Source organism: Oncorhynchus keta, chromosome 20 (assembly GCF_023373465.1).
Source record: "Oncorhynchus keta strain PuntledgeMale-10-30-2019 chromosome 20, Oket_V2, whole genome shotgun sequence".
NCBI classification, from domain to species: domain Eukaryota; kingdom Metazoa; phylum Chordata; class Actinopteri; order Salmoniformes; family Salmonidae; genus Oncorhynchus; species Oncorhynchus keta.
In genome coordinates, this window is record NC_068440.1 from 4,521,582 (window position 1) to 4,542,121 (window position 20,540).

Sequence of the window (20,540 nt, forward strand, 5' to 3'; positions counted from 1 at the left end):
GCCAGATGGGTGGATTATGTTGGCAAAGGAGAAATGCTAACGAACAGGGATGTAAATAAAAATGTGTGCACAAAATTTGAGAGAAACCAGATTTTTGCGCGTATGTCAGCTCATGAAACATGGGAACACTTTACATGTTGCGTTTATATTTTGTTGTTCAGTGTATTTCATGATCATGGTTATATGGCATGATGGTCATCATAAGCATTCCATCCAATTGGCAACAGATTTCCATGATAATATTCTCAAATCTGCATTAAAAAAAACATGGCACATTTTCCCACCAAAGGCGTTTCTATCACAGAGATAGAGGACTTGGGCCCCGAAGCCCATTTTAGCATGGGCAGTGATATTGAGGCCTTTGGAAGTTGACAACTGGGTGGGACTTCCTACAGGGTAAGGAAGGATCACATAATTCCATCCAAGTAAATCATCAAACCTTGTGGCTTTATGCCTGTTCAAACAACATATTATAGGTGGCAGTATGCAACCTTTGTTTGATTACCAATTCATAGCAGAACTATATTTATGGCACTGATGGTTTTGTCACAAAAAAAAATATATATATATTGTAAGAGCCATTTTGGCCTGTTTATGAGTTGTGTTGTCTGTCAAGGGTTATTTTGACTTATATACACTAGAGGACATATGTTGGGGTCATGTGCATATAGGAAGCACGAAGGGTTAGCACAGGTGAGAGGAGAGCTCATAGTTGTTACCGTATCACTTGTATAGCTTATAGAATGCATCTCTCTGCACCTTTTGTATAGGAATGTGTGTTTTGGAGCGATTTATATACGCAATGGGAACTTCACCCCAAAAGAGTAATGTTTGGAAAGCTGATTTTAGTGGATGTGTTATGGACAGCTCTCTCCTGTGCCAGTGGCAGTTCATAGGGAATCACCACTACAACAGTAAGAACTTAACTCTCGTTGGAAATTGGACTGATGGATCATTGCATGCAGCATGTCGGATTATTGGAATCATTAGTTTTGCCTATAACAACGAACAAGGACTGAATCCATAGAATCCGATTTCCAATCTCTGCTGCCTAATTCATTGAAGTGTGAAGATTAATGATATAGTGACACTGTTGAAGGAGCACAGCGCATTGGAGCGATTTATATTCATGGTTGCATATCAAAATATATATTATTGTGATAGCCTATTAAGGGAATATGGCTGAAAATAATTGTACCACTGTGGATAGCGTTGTGTATGGAGGCAACATGGCGCTAGTGGAGGAGCCGCTATCAAAAAAGTTGACTATAATAACTTTGGTAGGTAATATGATAAGATATACATAACAGCAACATTTCCTTTGATAATTGGCAGCCAAGCATCGATCGTCAGGTTACCACTATTTAAATAAACTGGTAATATATATTTGACATTTTGCATCAAGCACATCACCGTCCATCACTTAACCACCATGAAGTTCATCAATTATTTAATCTGCCTAAAAACAATGCTTTTCCACATCGTAAGAGTAATACAACATAGTTTATCATTGCAACAAAATAAAAAGATCCCACCATGTCAAACGACCAAACGTCTGGTGTCCACCACACCTGTCGTGATTATTTTTTATGGCATGACTTCCCTTGCATAAATGGAAACGTGCTTGGAGACGTGCTAGGAAACGTGCTTACTGTGGAGAAACCCGGCACAAAAGTCAGTCAAGATACTCCTGATGTAATGTCAACTTTTATTGTCAGACTACTGTAAATCAAAAGTAAAAAGCAAAACACATTTTGCATTGATAATGAGACAGTGACATCTAAAAGAATGAAAACTTACCAGCACAGAATCAATAACTAATATTTGTCATCACATCTTTGTTACAATTACATTTCAAACATTTTCATACTCATGTTGTACGTGCACACAGTGCCTAAATATTCAATGAGTAATGCTTACTGAATGTCCAATGAAATCGTTGACATTTAAAAATGACCGACTTTCTATAACGTGCCAAACCACCTTCCAGAAATCAAAGATGTTTAAGTAATCACCATTACCAAACTATTGACTGTTTGGAAAGCAGATCTATCCGTTTCCCCAAAGGATACAATTAGTGTGCATTATCAAATGTGCAATATATCCCATGTTAAACATAATAAAAAGAGAGACACTCATGGTGTCTGTGTACATAAAGCTCTTACAAAAATAGAACAAAGAAAACTTTGCCAGGTTTGGACAGATTTGAACAGCGGTGTAAAGTACTTAAGTAGTACTTTAAAAGTATTTTTATGTGGTCTGTACTTTACAATTTATATTTTTGACAACTTTTACTTACTTTTACCCTGACACCCAAAAGTACTAATCACATTTTGAATGCTTAGCAGGACAGGAAAATGGTCCAATTCACACACTTATCAAGAGAACACGTGGTCATCCCTCTGCCTCTATCCTACATTTTTAAAACAAGAAAATGGTACAGTCTGCTTTGCTTAATATAAGGAATTTGAAATTATGTACACTTTTACTTTTGATACTTAAGTATATTTAAAACCAAATACTTATTATTTTCCTAGGTGACTTGCACTTGAGTAACTTTCTATTAAGGTATCTACCATTTTACTCAAGTATGACAATTGGGTACTATTTCCACCACTGGATATGAATAACTGTTTAACTAACGTATGACAAGTTTGTAATCTATTCAAAAGGCACATTCTTGCAGTAGTGTACAAAACATTAAGAACACCTGCTCTTTCCATGACAGACTGACCAGTTGTATCCCTTATTGATGTCACTTGTTAAAACCATTTCAGTCAGTGTAGATGAAGGGGAAGAGACAGGTTAAAGAAGGAATGTAGTGCCTCGATACAATTGAGACATGGATTGTGTACGTGTGCCGTTCAGACGGTGAATATGGGCAACACAAAAGATTGAAGTGCCTTTGAACAGGTTATTGAACAGGGTATGGTAGTAGGTGCAAGGAGCGGCTGGGTGTTTTTCACAGGTAGAGGGGGTGGGGGGGGGCAATTCAATATTAGGAAGGTGTTCTTAATGTTTTGTACAATCAGTGTAAATATGAATAGATAATAAATAAAAATAAACTTAAGGTTAATATCAACGTTAAATGGATAATCCACTCCAGGAGTGAAACTCCTGTCAATTTGGTGATGGTTTGTTAATCCCTATTTCCAAAAAGACTATCATATTTCATAACGCCTTTAAAAAATATCCAATATGCAGAAATTGCTTTGCTATTTCCTGATTGAAATTTGTTTTAGATTTCGCATAATTGAAGTTTGTGACAAAACAAGCAAAGTGTAGAAAATGATTGTACAATCCAAACTGCTTTTTAGTAACAAAAAAGGTATTGTATTTTCAGCTGTTTGAAGCTGGTGTAAAAAAAAAAAGTAAAGTAAAAGACCAAAAACAAAAATTAAGAATGTGAAGTAGTAGAAATTCAACACATAGAACATACCTTTATTTATTTTTTACTTTATTTAACTAGTCAAGTCAGTTAAGAACAAATTCTTATTTACAATGACGGCCTACCGGGGAACAGTGGGTTAACCGCCTTGTTCAGGGGCAGAACAACACATATTTTTCTTGTCGGCTCAGGGATTTGATCCAGCAACCTTTCAGTTACTGGCCCAACACTAACAAATTAGGCTACCTGCCGCCACAGGTAAACACTAGGATATCTACCACTTCTTAGACTTGCGCTCAAGTACACAGTGCACCTTCAGATCAATATCCTTTCCTCCAACTACGTACCACTGGATCTCAGCAGCACAGGTCCATTGTGTAGCATTCACAACCTCACTCACTGTTTTGAGCAAGACAAAATCTCTACCAGGTTGAACATGGTGAGATTGTAATTCTAAAATTGATAGTGCAGTGTTTGAGATTTTACAGCTAACTAGCTACTTCACATGCTGATATTGACTTTAGTAATATTGTGTATAGCTATATTTTCTAGCAAGCTAGCCAGCCCTCCTGTCTGGAGAGAAGTGTAGTTGACTTAAGCTCCAAAGTATTTCCGCAACAATTTTCAAGTTGCTTCCTACCTTAACATAACGACGAAAATACATATTGGCGTTATTTAATAATGAAAATCATAGGAAATAGTGGTTTGGAGTGAATTATTAATTTAACCATTGCTATAGCTATGAAGACAACCATGGTGAACTCGGAAACTTATTTAGTACTCATCAAAAACAATGATATACAGTCCATTCGGAAAGTATTCAGTCCTTGACTTTTTCCACATTTATTTTAAAATGGATTAAACAAAACATTTTCCTCATCAATGTACACACAATACCCCATAATGACAAAGCGAAACAGGTTTTTAGAAATGTTTGCAAATGTAATAAAAAAACAGCAATATTTTCATAAGTATTCAGACCCTTTGCTATGAGACTCAAAATTGAGCTCAGGTGCATTCTGTTTCAATTGCTCATCTTTGAGATCTTTCTACAACTTGGAGTCCACCTGTAGTAAATTCAATTGATTGGACATGATTTGGAAAGGCACACACCTGTCTATATTAGGTCCCACAGTTGACAATGCTTGTCCGCGGGAAAACCAAGCCACGAGGTCAAAGAAATTGTTCGTAGAGCTCCGAGACAGGATTGTGTCAAGGCACAGATCTATGAAAGGACACCAAAAAATGTCTGCAGCATTGAAGTTCCCGAAGAACACAGTGGCCTCCATCAATCTTAAATGGAAGAAGTTTGGAACCACCAAGACTCTTCCTAGAGCTGAGCAATCAGGGGAGAAGGGCCTTGGTTAGGGAGGTGACCAAGAACCCGATGGTCACTCTGACAGAGCTCAAGAGTTCCTCTGTGGAGATGGGAGAACCTTCCAGAAGAACAAACATTTCTGCAGCACTCCACCAATCAGGCCTTTATGTTAGAGTGGCCAGACGGAAGCCACTCCTCAGTAAAAGGCACATGACAGACCATTTGGAGTTTGCCAAAAGGCACCTAAAGGACTCAGACCATGAGAATCAAGCTTCTCTTGTCTGATGAAACCATGATTGAACTCTTTGGCCTGAATGACAAGAAACACATCTGGAGGAAATCTTGCACCATCCATATGGTGAAGCATGGCGGTGGCAGCGTCATGCTGTGGGGATGTTTTTCAGTGGAAGGGACTAGTCAGGATCAAGGGAAAGATGATTGGAGCAAAGTACAGAGAGATCCTTGATGAAAACCTGATCCAGAACGCTCAGGACCTTATATTGGAAGAACCTTCACCCCAACAGGACAGCGCTAAGCACACAGCCAAGACAACACAGGAGTGGCTTTGGGACAAGTCTCTGAATATACTTGAGTGACCCAGCCAGAGCCAAGACTTGAACCCGATAGAACATCTCTGGAGAGACCTGAAAATAGCTGTGCAGCGACGCTCCCCATCCAACCTGACAGAGTATGAGAGGATCTGCAAAGAAAAATGGGAGAAACTGCCCAAATACAGGTGTGCCAAGCTTGTAGTGTCATACCCAAGAAGACTCAAGGCTGTAACCACTGCCAAAGGTGCTTCAACAAAGTACTGAGTAAAAGGTCTGAATACTTGTAAATGTGATATTTCATATATTTTTTTTATACATTTGCAAAAATACATTTTAGAATAAGGCTGTAACGTAACAAAATTTGGAAAAAGTAAATCGTTCTGAATACTTTCCGATGCAAATGTCCATTAGTGGAAAAAAATATATTGATTTTCACTTCACCCCCCTGGCATGATGTAAGTAATGCTCATGTAGCTCTGAGACGTCACTAAATCTTACCCAACAATCAGCACACTCAAAGCCAATCCGCTGTTTTTTGCCCCTTGATATCACAAATGTTGAGGCTCTAAAGAAAGCATCATCATTACCCTTAGACTTTTTCCATCTTTGAGGTGGTACATTCTGATGACCTTTATCCAAGGGACATGGTGGTTCATGAGTCGGCATGTGTGGGGTGTCTATTTTTGGCATACATTGAGTAGGTTCATAAATAAGGACACATGAGGGGCATGAGCACTGAGGTAGATCCGAGTTGTTTGCCTCACAACAATTATTGCTCGGGCTGGTTGGCCCTTCATGTTCAAGGGACACAGTGTTACAGGGCGAGTCGTGGACTGAGGATAAGCTAAAGTTTAGAATCTCTTGGGGCTCTTCTTCTGTGTCCGAAACAATGACCGGTGGCTGTGAGGATATTTTAGGGACGACATAGAGACGATCAGGGTGAGGATACCTATACATGTTCCTTTTCTTTGACAGAAGAAGACTCGGTACTGTCGTAGGGGATAGAGGGGTGACTCTCGCTCTTGGTTTGTTTGAGAGCTTGGAGGTCAGGGAAGCAGAAACTACATTTGCTGAACTGCTATATGTTTTCTTCCCCCCTATAAGATGGCAAACCTGATGGGCTTGGAGCAAGTCTGTGGTTGTAAATCTGGCATTACATTTTCTACAGTGATAGGGAAATCGAAGTGGTTCCAATAGCCCTTCAGGGAGAGGGATAACAGGGCGGGCTTTGTGAGCCTTCAAGTGATTCTTTAAGGCTAGGTAACTAGGAAATGGGAGCTTGCAAGGGAGACAATAGTGCGAGCTAGCAGCTCTGTGTAACAGACGATGTCTCTCCAAATTTCTGAAACTGGTGAAACCCTTTTCACACGTGTCACATTTCAGGCTTTCACACGGCTGGTGATTTTCACACAGATGGGTATTTAAGTCTTCTTTCGTGATATAGGTTTTGGGACATAACGGACAAACATAGGGTCTCTGCGCTGCATGTTCCTGCATGTGCTCCCTATAGGAGCCTAAGAAGCGAAACTCTAAATTGCACTGAGTGCATGAGAAGCTACAGCGTTTTTCTCTGTGTCGTCCCTGATGCAACCAGAGCTTATTCCACCGGTTAAAGGATTTTCCACATTGTCCACGACGATATCTGTCACAAGGAGCATGGGTCTGCAAACGAGAGTGAAAACCTGAAGGCTGTTGAACCACACATACTGAATTACAGCTCATTACAGAGGGGGACAATATGGCAGAACTTGCACACATGGAGTTTGAGGGAGAAGGTCGATTTATCTCTAACCCATTACCTGGGATCTGGTAAGCAGGTTTGGGGTTTTGTAGAAGCACATCTGAGGAATACTCCTCCATAGTTTCCAGAGGTGGCAGGGGCTCAGGCTCCTTGCATTTAGGATGTTGGTCATCAGTAGATAACATTTCCTGATTATCATTGTACAGAAAATCAATTTCAGTCACATGCATCGGATTTTGCAGAGATTGGGGTTCATGCCAGACCTCTGACAAGGACGAATTGCATGCCCTCTCCTCTCCACTTGATTTGCAGCACACTTTACAATGAACACATAATTCAGGAACCTCATACCGTTGTCCACAGATCTCACAAAGGTTTGGCTTGTCATTAGTGTGCGTTTGCAGATGAAGAATGTACTGACACCAGTGACGATTAAGTTGTTTGCAAATCTGACATTTAAAGTACATCGGGGTATTAATCTGCCCATCAGCCCTTTGTTCCACCAGGAACCCCTCAATGTCAACCTTGTTTCCATCCCCTTCGTCTGTAGCCTCAAAACACACTTTGGAGACTTGATGTGTGCGCAAGGATGAGAAGTCGCTAAAGGCCTGACCACAGTGGTTACAGAAGAAAGGCATCTCTCCTGAGTGCATATGAGAGTGGGTTTTGAGCTCCCTAAGCAGAACAAAGCCTTTTCCACACACAGAGCAGGCATACGGTTTAACAGGCCAGTGTGTTTTTTCATGTGCATTGAAACTTGAGAACGTGCTAAACATCTTGCCACAGACTTTGCAGGTGAAACGCCTCACTCCACTGTGTGTTTGTAGGTGCAGCTTCAATGTGGCCTTACTGAAAAAATATTTAAAACAAGTGGAGCATCTAAGGAATTTCCTGCCGTTAAGAGTGACTGGGGACTCTATGTAATCAGTGTAAGGGTGAATCTGGATTTCTTTGTCTCTTCTTGTTTTATTAATCAAACTGAACCTCTTGGTACCCTTCATGTGGATCTTGAAATGATCAATCAAGTCATCTTTATTTGGAGACTGAGTGATGCAACATGGGCATTGAATGGGCCCATGTTGTTTGTGGATGTTTGAGTGTGATTTGAGTTTGGAGAGATGAGCAAAGCTCTTGCCGCACTTCTGGCAACTGTAAGGCTTCTCACCTGTGTGAATGCGCTTGTGAATTGTGTATGCGGTTATGTGACGGAATGAGCGACTGCAGAAATGGCACGACATAGGTTTCCTTGTCTTAAAATTGTGTAGGAGTACACTTGAATGCTGCAATTTAGCACGAGCTGTTAGGGGCTGATCGCCACAGTTGATCTCCTTCTCCACACAAACTCGATTGTAGTTTGTTACTGCTTTCACATGTGCTCTACATTCTTTCTCTTGTTCAACACTTTCCAATGTGTCATTTTCTGTTAACGAATTACAGAGGCTAGAGTTGAATGAGAGTCCAGTGTTGTCAATGGAAGACTGAACAAACACCTCAAGCGTACCCCCGCAGTTCACTTTGGAGAGAGGTTGTTTGGATTTCACTTTTGTAGCCCATCCAGTTTTATTTCTCCTGCGTCTCTTCTTCACGCCAGTCACTTTATGAGGTAATTTTGTGAGAGGGGTTGTTAATGGGGTAGACTCAACTTGCTGGATTCCTTGTGTCGCCCCTGCATCAACAGAGAAAATAGTTTCCGAAGTTTCGATTTCTTGCACTGAAATACTGCGGGAATTAGTCACAATTGGGAAGAAAATGTTGCTGGACACATCGGTGATCTCCCATATGTCGTCTTGCTGTTGTTTAAGAACAAGGTCTTCATTCTCCATTGCCACGGATGCTCTAGTGTCCCTTCTTGAAGTTGTTGACATTGGGTTGAATTTGTGCATTTTCCCTCCCTTAGAAGTTCCCATTGATTTGCAGCTCTGTGTCTTGTTCACGGAAAGTTGTCTGCTAGTGTTTGACTTCTGCTGTTCACATGACTGCTGTTTTGCCATTCTCATCAAGGTACTTTTCTTGAATGGCCGACCTCGTTTCTTTTTCAGTGCTGCTATGGTGGTCTGTAAATCTAGCCACACCATCTCTTTTACCACTGATGTGGCCAATGTCTGTTCTTCTGTAATTGTCTTGGATTTGATCTTACCCTTGTTCTTCACCCTCTGAGTCCCTAGTAAGGACGAGTCCGGTATTTCAGATCTATCACTAAGATCATCTTTTAGATTTAGAACATTTATATCTGCATTAACAAAATCAGCACTGCTGCTGTCAACTTTTCGTTTTCTGTGTTTTTCTGATATATTGCTGAGACACAGAGACATTTCTTCTGGGGACATATTCATGCATTGCTGGTCACCGGGGATGTTGGGAGTGGATGCAATTTTTTGCACTCTTTTACCCGTGGCAATACGGCCACCTTTTTTATGTTTGGGAATTACGGCACTGATTGGGTCTATTGCAATAGATATAGAGTCCCCTGCATCATCTATAGGGACTTGTAAAACTAATTTGTCATCTGCTAATGCGTTGCCATCTTTCACCTTCACATTGTCTGTTTGGAGAATTTTGCCTTTCTTCCCTTTGCCGTTCTTTTCTTTTCCCCTATTTTCTAGACTTTTCTCTTCCTCAATTAGTTCCTCTTTTACAAATGCTGATAAGAATTTAACACACACTTTGTCGTCATCTGTGATATTCTTATCAATACCTGTTCTTTTTGGTCTCTGAGACTTTTTCTTCTTATTCTTCGGAGGCCTCCCTATTTTATGCGGCCTTTTATCTGTACAAAGAGAACTCACTAATTCAGTAACCTGTCCTTGTGCTGCAGTTGAGGACACGGTTGTTGATACAGGACTGGTAGGTTGATTAGTGGGATGTGATGCAACTGATAAGATTGCTTGATCTTGCATCAAGTCAGTTGTGATATGTGAATTCGATTTGGAGGGCCGTCTGGAATGTCTGACATTGGATATTGGATGGTTTGATCCAGTATTTCCATTACTCGCTTTGGAGCCTTTAGGAGTATCAAGAATATTCTGACCCTGGTCCACATGTGTGAAAGGGGTAGCCATTTCAGAATATCTATATTCCACTCCAAGAGATGGTTTTGAACTTGGTGGGGTTGGAGTTTCAGTGATCTTTGAGCTTTGTTTGGACAGTATTTTCCTTTTCCTGCATGTTTTTGGCTTATTTGTCATTTCCATTTCTGGCATGATATGCTTTATTCCTGATTCTGTCTTTCCCGCCGACACTAGCAAAGAAACTTGTTGTGAATCATTGTGGTCATGCAGTCTTAGCTGGCTATCTGAAGTAGTAGATTCTACTTGTTCTGCTTTGGAAACACTGCTGTCCTCATCTTTCAGCTTCTTTCTTGGCCCCTTACGTTGATGTGGTTTGTGGGCCGCTGTTTCCAAATGATCACCGGTCACTGATATCACTGCTTCCTTTTCATGCTTTCCTACACATTTATTGGTTTTTACATCTCCCTTTTCTCCTTTCTCTGCTTGGGTAAAGTGGGAAGGCATTTCAAGACATCCATTTTCTGCTCCAATAGAAGGATCTGAAGTTATTACAGCAGCCTTCTTAGCATTTTTAAATAGTTTCCCTTTACTGCATGCTTTTGACTTCATTTTTGTTGACATTTTGGGTTTGGCATGTTTCAAGCCTGATTTTGTCAGAAAATAATATTGAGGTAACGTACAATGGTTACGCTGTTCCAACAGGTTATCCGAGGCGAGAAATGCTGTTTGTTCCAATGCACAAATATTACTGGTCTCTTCTTTAAACTTTTTTTGTTGTCCACTAGGTTTGAGTGGTTTGTGGAGATCCTCCATCACGGACTCTATCACTGCTTCCATTTGTCTTATATGATCCACTTGTGGCACATCATGACATCTATGTTCCACTCCAAGGGAAGGATCCAGAGATGGCACCTGTGCTTTCTCAACTTTCGGTGAAGTTTTTTTTATTTCCTTACACGTCTTTGGATTTTTTTTCTTCCTAACCGTTCTAGGTGTCAGGTATAATGTGTCAGATTGTGTCTTAATCTTTGATGGCGGTAAAGGCGTTTCCTGAGATGCACTGTGACTTTGCACCTGGCAATCTGAAACAGGAAGGACAGTTTCATCAGATAATGGGACAGCTGCCTTTTCTGTACCTTTTTTATTTTTAACCTCACGCTTCCGTGTGTTCTGGGAATGTGGCACAGTTGGGGCTGAAGTCTTGGAATACACCTCGTCCCTATTAGTTTGGGTATGTATATCTCCCTGAGGAATTCCATTTGTACACAGCAATTCTGATACACCACGAGTTCCAGGCACCCGTTTGTATTTTCTTTTGGATCCAATGTCTTTATTTGCTTCTTTACCATTCCCTGTAGAGACAATCTCAGCAAGGGCCTTGGAAACTACTGCAAATATTGGAGGATGTGGGACTGCAGTGGTCATGTGTTTGTTAACTTTTGTGTTTTTCTTCGGGGGTTTTCCACATCTGTGGCTTTCCTGTTGAGGGAAAATCTCTGCACTACATAAAATAATTGGAGAGACCGTTGCGGAGATAAGAGTTGTGTCCTCTGATTTGAGTTCAATGAGATTGGATGGAACTGATAAAACTGATTGGGCGAGCGTGTGTGTGAGGACTTGCATCTTTTGAACAGTTTTTGGGGTAGTTTTACATGTTCTGTTGGATCTTCTTGAGGGGCTTGTAGGTGAATTTGATGCCAAGGTTTTTGTGTCAGTCTTTTCCTTCTTCACTTTTGACTTTAGGGGGTTATATGCAGGGAATTTTGGAACACACTCTTTAGTCATGCCACTATTCTCTGGATCATTAGTTCTGCCTTCCTGTGCTATCGCTACCAGCTTATCCATTTTAAACAACCTATTTTTCTTGAATGGTCGACCAGCTTTCCGCTTCAATTTGAGCACATCCTCAATACTCTTTAGTCTTGAGAGCTCTTGAGTTCTTGGAGTCATTTCACCCTGGTTTCCTACAGCTGATATGTTAGCAGTTACATTATCTTTGATTTCCCTCTTCATGTCACTTCGTGCCCCCTGATTTTTTTGAGTGATAGACAAGTCAAAGCATTTTGACATTATACCAGGACTTTTAATACTCGCTTCTGTAAAGTTTTTGGAGGGAGGTTCTCTTTTTTGGTGTTCCTTCACATTGTTCGTTACATCCAAGACAGAAGTGTCTGACAAGTATTTGGGCTCCATTTTTATATCTGATGACTGCAGTGGAGTCTCATCTTGAGAGAGTCCCAAATCATTTTTTTCTTGGGATGTAGCATTGCTACTCTGTGACTGGGGGGTGAAGAGGCTGCTCGGATTCATTCGGTTTCTTTTGAATGCCTGAGTTCTTCTATTTCCTCCTTTGGATATCATCGTTTTATTTCTTCCAGTTCTCTTTTGTACTTTCAATGCATTCTCAGATGGCACCAAGGTGTTGTGTGTCAGAGCTTGTTCTATAGGAGAATATTGACCCTTTGTGACAGTGGTCAATTTCAGCGCCGACACTTCGGTTATTTTGAATTCTTCTTTTTGTGTGGTCTTTGAAGTTTTCTGTATCCTGGAGGGTTGGTTCAATTCCACAGAAATACTTGGCCCAGCTATTTGAGATGCAGAAATGATGTCATCTGAATGTGCAATAGTAAGGTGGTTTGAAGAATCAGATGTTGAATTGCATCCAAACCATGTGTCACTTGAGGTAGTTGGGGGAAACATTTCATCCTTTTTCTTCTCTTGTGTTTGTTTGCGTGAGGGTGTTAGAGTATCCCCGTGTATTTCTGTGGCATCGGAATACCGTTCTTGGCCAATTGCTAAAAGTTTAGCCATTTTCACTAGAGTTTTCTTCTTATATGGCCGACCAGCTTTTCGCTTTTGTTGCTTTTCCATCACAGGCAAAAGGGTAAAGGACATTTTCTCTTTTCCTTTCTTGATATCTGCAAGTGGTAACGTTTGATGGGAAACATCAGCATAGGTCTTCTCATTCACTACCTCTCTTGAATATCGTGCGTGGTCACTTAGAGAAGAGGCTGATAGCCCTTGAGTCACAGCAATCTTCTCTGTGGGTGAAAGTGTGACATTTCCCTTCATGTTTTTTGACAGACTGCTTGAAAAGGGGGGGGGAGAAACTATAGTGCCAACCTCCACTGCAGCAGAATCTCTCCCTCTGATCTTTTTTACATCAAATCCAGAAGACAAAATACATATTTCCTGAACATTTGTTAGGCCCACAGGGCATGATCTTTCTGAGAAAGAAGGACACTTATCGTGGGTGACCTCTGTTGCCCTCCTCTCTGCCGCCTTTCGTTGAAGATCTTGAGCCATGATCTTTGAATGACTGTGGATGTCCGAAAAAGGAGCAGAGCCTTCATCATTCTTCACCTTAAATGCTGCCATGCTCTTATATGTCTCGTCAGTCAGGATCTCTTCTCCCACTTCTGTTCCCTTTTGACAAAACATTTGAATGAATACAAATAAGTGATTGTTATGGAGGTTGGAATAAGGTCTCGAAAACATCAATTGGAATACATTTCTGTTTGTATGGCCCACCTTGTGTTCAGTGATTTGCTGACATGAACAGCTTGGTAAATGTCTAGCTGCATCTGTTTTGTAGTCTCCTGCTTCCTCTATGCTGTCCCAACTTTCCTCCATGTTGTCAAAGGCTTCCAGGAGAACTTGGTCAATAAGTTCATCTGCAACCTTCATATGACAAACAAATATAAAATACATTGCCCACTATTTTCCAAACAGAGAAACACATAACCACTTACAGGGCAAAGTATTCAGACTTTTTCCACATTGTTACATTACAGACTTAATCTAAAATTGATTTCAAATATTTTAATATAATATAAATAAGTCCAAATCAATCTACACAAATACCCCATAATGACAAAGTGGAAACTTATGTACATAAGTATTCAGGCCCTTTGCTATGAAACTCAAAATTGAGCTCAGGTGCATCCTGTTTCAATTGATCATCCTTGAGATCTTTCTACAACTTGATTGGAGTCCACCGGTGTTAAATTCAATTGATTGGACATGATTTGGAAGGGCAAACACCTGTCTATATAAGGTCCCACAGTTGACAGTGCGTGTCCGAACAAAAACCATGCCATGGGGTCAATGAAATTGTCCGTAGAGCTCCGACACAGGATTGTGCCGAGGCACGGATCTGGGGAAGGGTACCAAATAATGTCTGCAGCATTGAAGATCCCGAAGAACACAGTGGCCTCCATCTTTCTTAAATGGAAGAAGTTTGGAACCACCAAGACTCTTCCTAGAGCTGGCCGCCCGTCCAAACTGAGCAATCGGGGGAGAAGGGCCTTGGTCAGGGAGGTGACCAAGAACCCGATGGTCACTCTGATATAGCTCTAGAGTTCCTCTGTGGAGATGGGAGAACCTTCCAGAAGAACAAACATCTCTGCAGCACTCCACCAATCAGGCCTTTATGGTAGAGTGGCCAGAAGGAAGCCACTCCTCAGTAAAAGGCACATGACAGCCCGCTTAGAGTTTACCAAAAGGCACCTAAAGGACTCAGACCATGAGAAACAAGATTCTCTGGTCTGATGAAACCATGATTGAACTCTCTGGCCTGAATGCCAAGCGTCACATCTGGAGGAAACCTGGCACCATCCCTATGGTGAAGCATGGTGGTGGCAGCGTCATGATGTGGGGATGTTTTTCAGTGGCAGGGACTGGGAGACTAGTCAGCATCGAGGGAAGATGAAGGGAGCAAAGTACAGAGAGATCCTTGATGAAAGCCTGCTCCAGAGCGCTCAGGACCTCAGACTGGGGCGAAAGTTCAACTTCCAACATTCAGAGGTGGAAACTTTCCGTGGGAATTAACAGGAATACATGGGAATTAACGGAAATATATGCTAAATAATATTAATTCAATGTAGATGTTTTTTTTTATATATTGGATATATTTACCATATCATATGGAAACAGAAACAGAAACTGTTTACCTTATCATAAGACATAATTGCAAATTATTAAATTCTTCCAATATATTTTTTAAAAAAGTTTTAAAATTGAACTTTAATTAAATGAGTTAACTCTTCACATGGGATGATTTCACTGAACAACAAAAGAAAGGGAATATTGAATGATCTCCAAAGATCCATCGCATCTCCCAAAAATGTTTTCAACATGCATCTCTGTAAAATTATAGTCTCGAAACTAAAGCTTTGGTTGTCATCCTCTCAGGCTTCCATGTCTTCTCCCTGGACATCCTCAATGTCCACCTCTTAAACATCAGAGTCTGAGGCCTCATCTTCACTGTCACTTTCCAACCTTGCTGAGGATGGCTCATTGTCAGGCTCAAACAGCCTCAAAGTTTCCCAGATAGCCACCAATTTTTCACCCCTTGTATTGGTCAGCCTGTTGTGTGCTTTGGTGTGTGTGTTCCCAAACAAGGACCAGTTGCGCTCTGAGGCAGCTGATGTTGGTAGGATTTGGAGGATGATGGAGGCAACAGCAGAAAGAGCCTCAGATTGCCAAAGTCCCTTCCACCAGGTGGCTGATGAGATATGTTGGCACAACTGCCATATTGCTTCTCCACCCCAAAGCCCTTGCTTGGAAGTGAACTTCGCCAACCTTGCTCTCATCCAGAACAAGATGGTGAGACACGGTAGTGATGACACCATAGGCCTTGTTGATCTCTGCACCAGACAGGATGCTCTTGCCAACTTACTTGGGGTCAAACATGTACTCTTGCTGCGTGTATTGGCCTCAAGTCTTCACTCTTTTTGATGTATTTCAGAACTGCAGTTTCCTCTGCTTGGAGCAACAGTGAAGTAGGCAGGGCAGTTTGGATTTCTTCTTACATCTGCAAGCAGAGTCTGAACATCAGACAGGATGGCATTGTCTCCCTCAATCCATGGAATGGCTACTGCTATAGGTTTCAGGAGTTTCAGGCTGCTTAACACTCTCTCCCAAAATACATCATCCAGGAGGATCCTCTTGATGGGGCTGTCCATATCGGCAGACTGGGATATGGCCATTTCTTGGAGAGACTCTTTCTCCTCCAGGAGACTGTCAAACGTGATAACACCACCCCAACGGGTGTTGCTGGGCAGCTTCAATGTGGTGCTCTCATTCTTCTCACTTTGCTTGGTGAGGTAGACTGCTGCTATAACTTGATTACCCTTAACATACCTAGCCATTTCATTGGCTCACTTGTAGAGTGTATACATTTTTTTCAGTGCCATGATGTCCCTGAGGAGCAGATTCATTGCATGAGCAGCACAGCCAATTGGTGTTGTGAGGGTAGGACTCCTCCACTTTAGACCAAGCAGGCTTCATGTTCGCAGCACTGTCTACCACCAGTGCAAATACCTTCTGTGGTCCAAGGTCATTGATGACTGCCTTCAGCTCATCTGCAATGTAGAGACCGGTGTCTGTTGTCCCTTGTGTCTGTACTCTTGTAGAATACTGGTTGAGGGGTGGAGATGTAGTTAATTATTCCTTGCCCTCGAACATTCAACCACCCATCAGAGATGATTGCAATACAGTCTGCATTCTCTATGATTTGCTTGACCTTCACTTGAACTCTGATGAACTCTGCATCCAGCAAATTAGTAGAAAAGGCATGTCTGATTGGAGGGATGTATGCTGGGAGAAGAACATTCAGAAATCTCTTCCAATACACATTGCCTATGAGCATCTGAGGTGAACCAGTTGCATACACAGCTCGAGCAAGACATTCATCAGCATCGCTGACTACGTTCCTCCATTGAGTCAAAAAAACTTCTGATTCCAGGAGGACCATGAGCTGTTGCCATCGATAAGGTGCCCGATTCATAATTTTCACCTCAAATAGAAGTAGAGGGACTTTTGTGAGAGGTTGCTTGTTGTGAGCGCTGAGGGAACTTTATGCACTTGGCCAGATGATTCTGCATCTTTATTGCATTCTTCACATATGATTTTGGCACAGTATTTGCAAATGTACACAGATTTTCCTTCTACATTAGCTGCAGTGAAATGCCTCCACACATCAGATTGTGCCCGTAGCATTTTCCTGTAAAGATTAGAAAGAAATGAGTAAAAAACTAACAAATACAATTCCATGTACAGATAAATGGTTAAGAAGTTAGATTAAACAATTCCTTTTTAAGATAAATGTTTTAAAATGAGACATGTATAGAAACAGGTGAATTAACACTCAGTTAGCAGGCTCAAGCAAGCTAAAAAACCACATGGTAGCAAAAACTAGCTAGCAGAAATTGTTAACAAGTTAGAAATTATTTAAACACATGTTGCTGTAGGCTACTATTTACCAGTTAACAAAAAAGCATGCATGTCTTATAAAATATATTCACCCCACCCAGTATTGTAATCAGAACTTACCAGAAAGCATGTAGTCCTTGGCTCAGACAGTGTAGTAGTGTGGGCTCAATAACATTCCTTAGTGAGCAAGATCTTGAGAATCAGCTTTACATGTGATGGAAGAATGCACTGTGCATGCAGAGGGTTGCAATTCCATAGAATTGGGGATAGTTAAACCAAAATATGCCACAGGACCTAGAATTGCCTTATGTGTATCCCACTAAAAAGGTTCACTGTTATGAGCTAAATTGTTTGAGGAATTTAAGCAAAATTCCCTAAATTCCTGGGCTAAACTTTCCATGGAAAATTTCCCTGAAAGTTTCCCACCCTTTGCAACCCTACCCAGCCAGAGCCCGGACTTGAACCTGATCGAACATCTCTGGAGAGACCTGAAAATAGCTGTGCAGCGACATTCCCCATCCAACCTGACAGAGCATGAGAGGATCTGCAGAAAATAATGGGAGAAAGTCCCCAAATACAGGTGTGTCCAGCTTGTAGCGTCATACCCAAGAAGACTTGAGACTGTAATCGCTGCCAAAGGTGCTTCAACAAAGTACGGAGTAAATGTACAATCATTTTGAAAAACCTGTTTTTGCTTTGTCATAATGGGGTATTGTGTGTAGATTGATGAGGGAAAAAAAATATTTAATCAAAGGTCTAGGGGTCTGAATACTTTCCAAATGCATTGTATAGGAGTAGCACTTATATCAGTGCTATTGTATGGGGGGAAAATGGAACATTGGCAATGGCATCATCATGATTAAAATAGCCTTCTAGGCTACATCATTTATAAAAATATTAAATGTACTCACTGCAGATCATATCCAGACTCCTTCAGTTATCCTGGTTGCTCCTTGGTTGGCTATTGCTTAAATATAAGAATAAATACTATTATATAACATTTGTAAATGCTTTAACTTGTTGTAGAATGTCTGGTATAATATATCAAATGATGTGCCGGCAGATGGCGTTATTGAGTAGTTTCATTTTACCGTGCAAAGGGAATTTATGCAACTGGCTATACACCCGTATCTCCATGAACTGGTTCGTACATAAAACATTCTCCATTCCGGCTGCAAAGGCGTCAATTTCCTCCTTAACTCAAATGAATGGCGGAGAAGGCAGAAAAATGTATGAAACACCGTTTTTACCCACCATGCTACAGTGGCTAATGCTAGTCCCAGATGTTGCGTATCGCGTTCAGCCAATCAGGTTGCCATAGTCTGTATTTTCACTACTGGCAGTGATAGTTTCCAAACACTACTGTGGACAGGGACTAGCAATAGCCACACCATTGTAGTATGGTGGTGGAAAATGGTGTTTCAAAAAGAAAGTATGCATATTTTCCCCATTATTTTACACCTCGCAATAAAAGTAGGAAATTTACACCTTTGCAGCCGGAATGGAGAATGTTTCATGTACGAACCAGTCCACAGGGCCACGTGTGTATAACCCGTTTCATAGATTCCCTTCGGACAGTAAGATGAAACAACTAAATAGCCCCATCTGCTGGCCTTTGGGCTAGGCTAAATATAATGCAGCAAAAAAAAGTGGGATTTACTATGAACCAAATTTACCCTTGCACATTCCTAAATGGTAAAGTCCATGAAACACATGCATGCTCCTGACAACAACAAACAGTCCATATTATTGTACATATTGATTTTGTGAGTGCACACTTCTCTGATTAAAAACCTCTTAATTAAAAGTAACTAAATGTAATTTATGTAATCCCCAAAAGTAATTTTAATTTTACCTTTATTTAACCAGGCAAGTCAGTTAATTATTTTCAATGACGGCCTGGGAACAGTGGGTTAACTGCCTGTTCAGGGGCAGAACGACCTTGTCAGCTCGGGGGTTTGAACTCGCAACCTTCCGGTTAATAGTCCAACGCTCTAACCACTAGGCTACGCTGCCCCCCTGAATTATTTATCATCAGAGGGCTAAACAATAACTATTAATGCTGCATACTCCAAGAAAGGTTAAAATCTCACATTTCTGGTAAAAAATAATAGTTATACGTTGCTGAGGTGTAGTCACTTGAGGACACAGCTCAAGTACACAGTACAAATATTAAATAGTAAGGCTTGAAATTACGTATTTTTTTCTAAATACAGTATAATCAATTTATAAAACCACTAACTTTAAGAATCCACCTTGCTTATAACTGTAAAATACATAGTTGCATATTTAGTATCTGAGAATTAGCATATTTTCTGAAGGTCTCTTGATCAAAACGTCTGCCCCCATCGCTGTTAATGTCTCGCAGAGCTCCAGCCTGGCTACCTGAACTCGTCTTTTATCTCATCATTAACACTTCGGGATATTGGCAATGATTCCCTTTATATAGTTCCCCCGAGTCAGATGAACTCGTGGATACCATTGTCATGTATCTGTGTCCAGTATGAAGGAAGTTAGCAGTAGTTTAACGTGCTAATGCTAACTAGCGATGACTGAAAGTCTACCGGAATCTAGACTTCCCGTCAACGCGCTAACGCAGGGATACCGTTACCATTACAGCCCTCCCCCCGTTTCGTATGCATGGATGCACGTACCATTAGATAGACCAGTGAACTCCTGACGTCTCTGATTTGCAAAATTACAGCAAAATCACGAAGTCGAGATAAATTGTGGCAACACTGTCAAAGACGTCCATTTCGACGGGCTTCTTCTTCTTTGGTATTATGGCGGTCCGCAAACAAATGTTAGGTGCATGCCGCCACCTACTGTATTGGCTGTGTATCAGCCTACTATTCTGTATAATGCATTCATTACACTTTGCCCTACCAACTTACCCTGCACCGATTTTTTTTAAACTCACCACTATTCCACTACTTTGGCCCTATCTGATCCTACGGGACACGTATCGTTCAAAACACCTTAAATCTTATGGAGTAAAATCTCATATACTCAAGTACTTCTCTGCAACTGCCACCACAACATGTATCCTAAGTGAATCCTCAGTAATTCCTGCACCCATTCCTGCAGTACAGATGACAACCATGGCCATGAATGCCAACAACAACAAAAAAACTTTACTGAAGCACTTGTTATTTCTGTCACTATCTATTGGCCTCAGCCTACTCACAGCAGGGATCTTCTTAGTATCCCCCATCTTTCTCTACTACTCTCTTCACTGTCTGAGCAAACAACACTTATCGATATCATATCAAATTATACAATTTGGTGTCCACCACTATATGAAATAAATAACATATTT

At 41.0% G+C, this 20,540-nt stretch overlaps 1 protein-coding gene across 1 annotated transcript; it reads right to left on the reverse strand.

The window, feature by feature from the left end:
- Window positions 1-1,691: 1,691 nt before the first annotated feature.
- On the reverse strand, window positions 1,692-20,011 carry LOC118399186 (uncharacterized). Its single transcript, XM_035795054.2, has 4 exons — window positions 19,876-20,011; window positions 18,133-18,188; window positions 13,538-13,687; window positions 1,692-13,432 (listed from the first exon to the last, which is right to left on the reverse strand). The coding sequence occupies exons 3-4, from the start codon at window positions 13,637-13,639 to the stop codon at window positions 5,690-5,692; spliced, it is 7,845 nt and encodes a 2,614-aa protein (XP_035650947.1). The 5' UTR covers window positions 13,640-13,687; window positions 18,133-18,188; window positions 19,876-20,011; the 3' UTR covers window positions 1,692-5,689.
- Window positions 20,012-20,540: the final 529 nt, after the last annotated feature.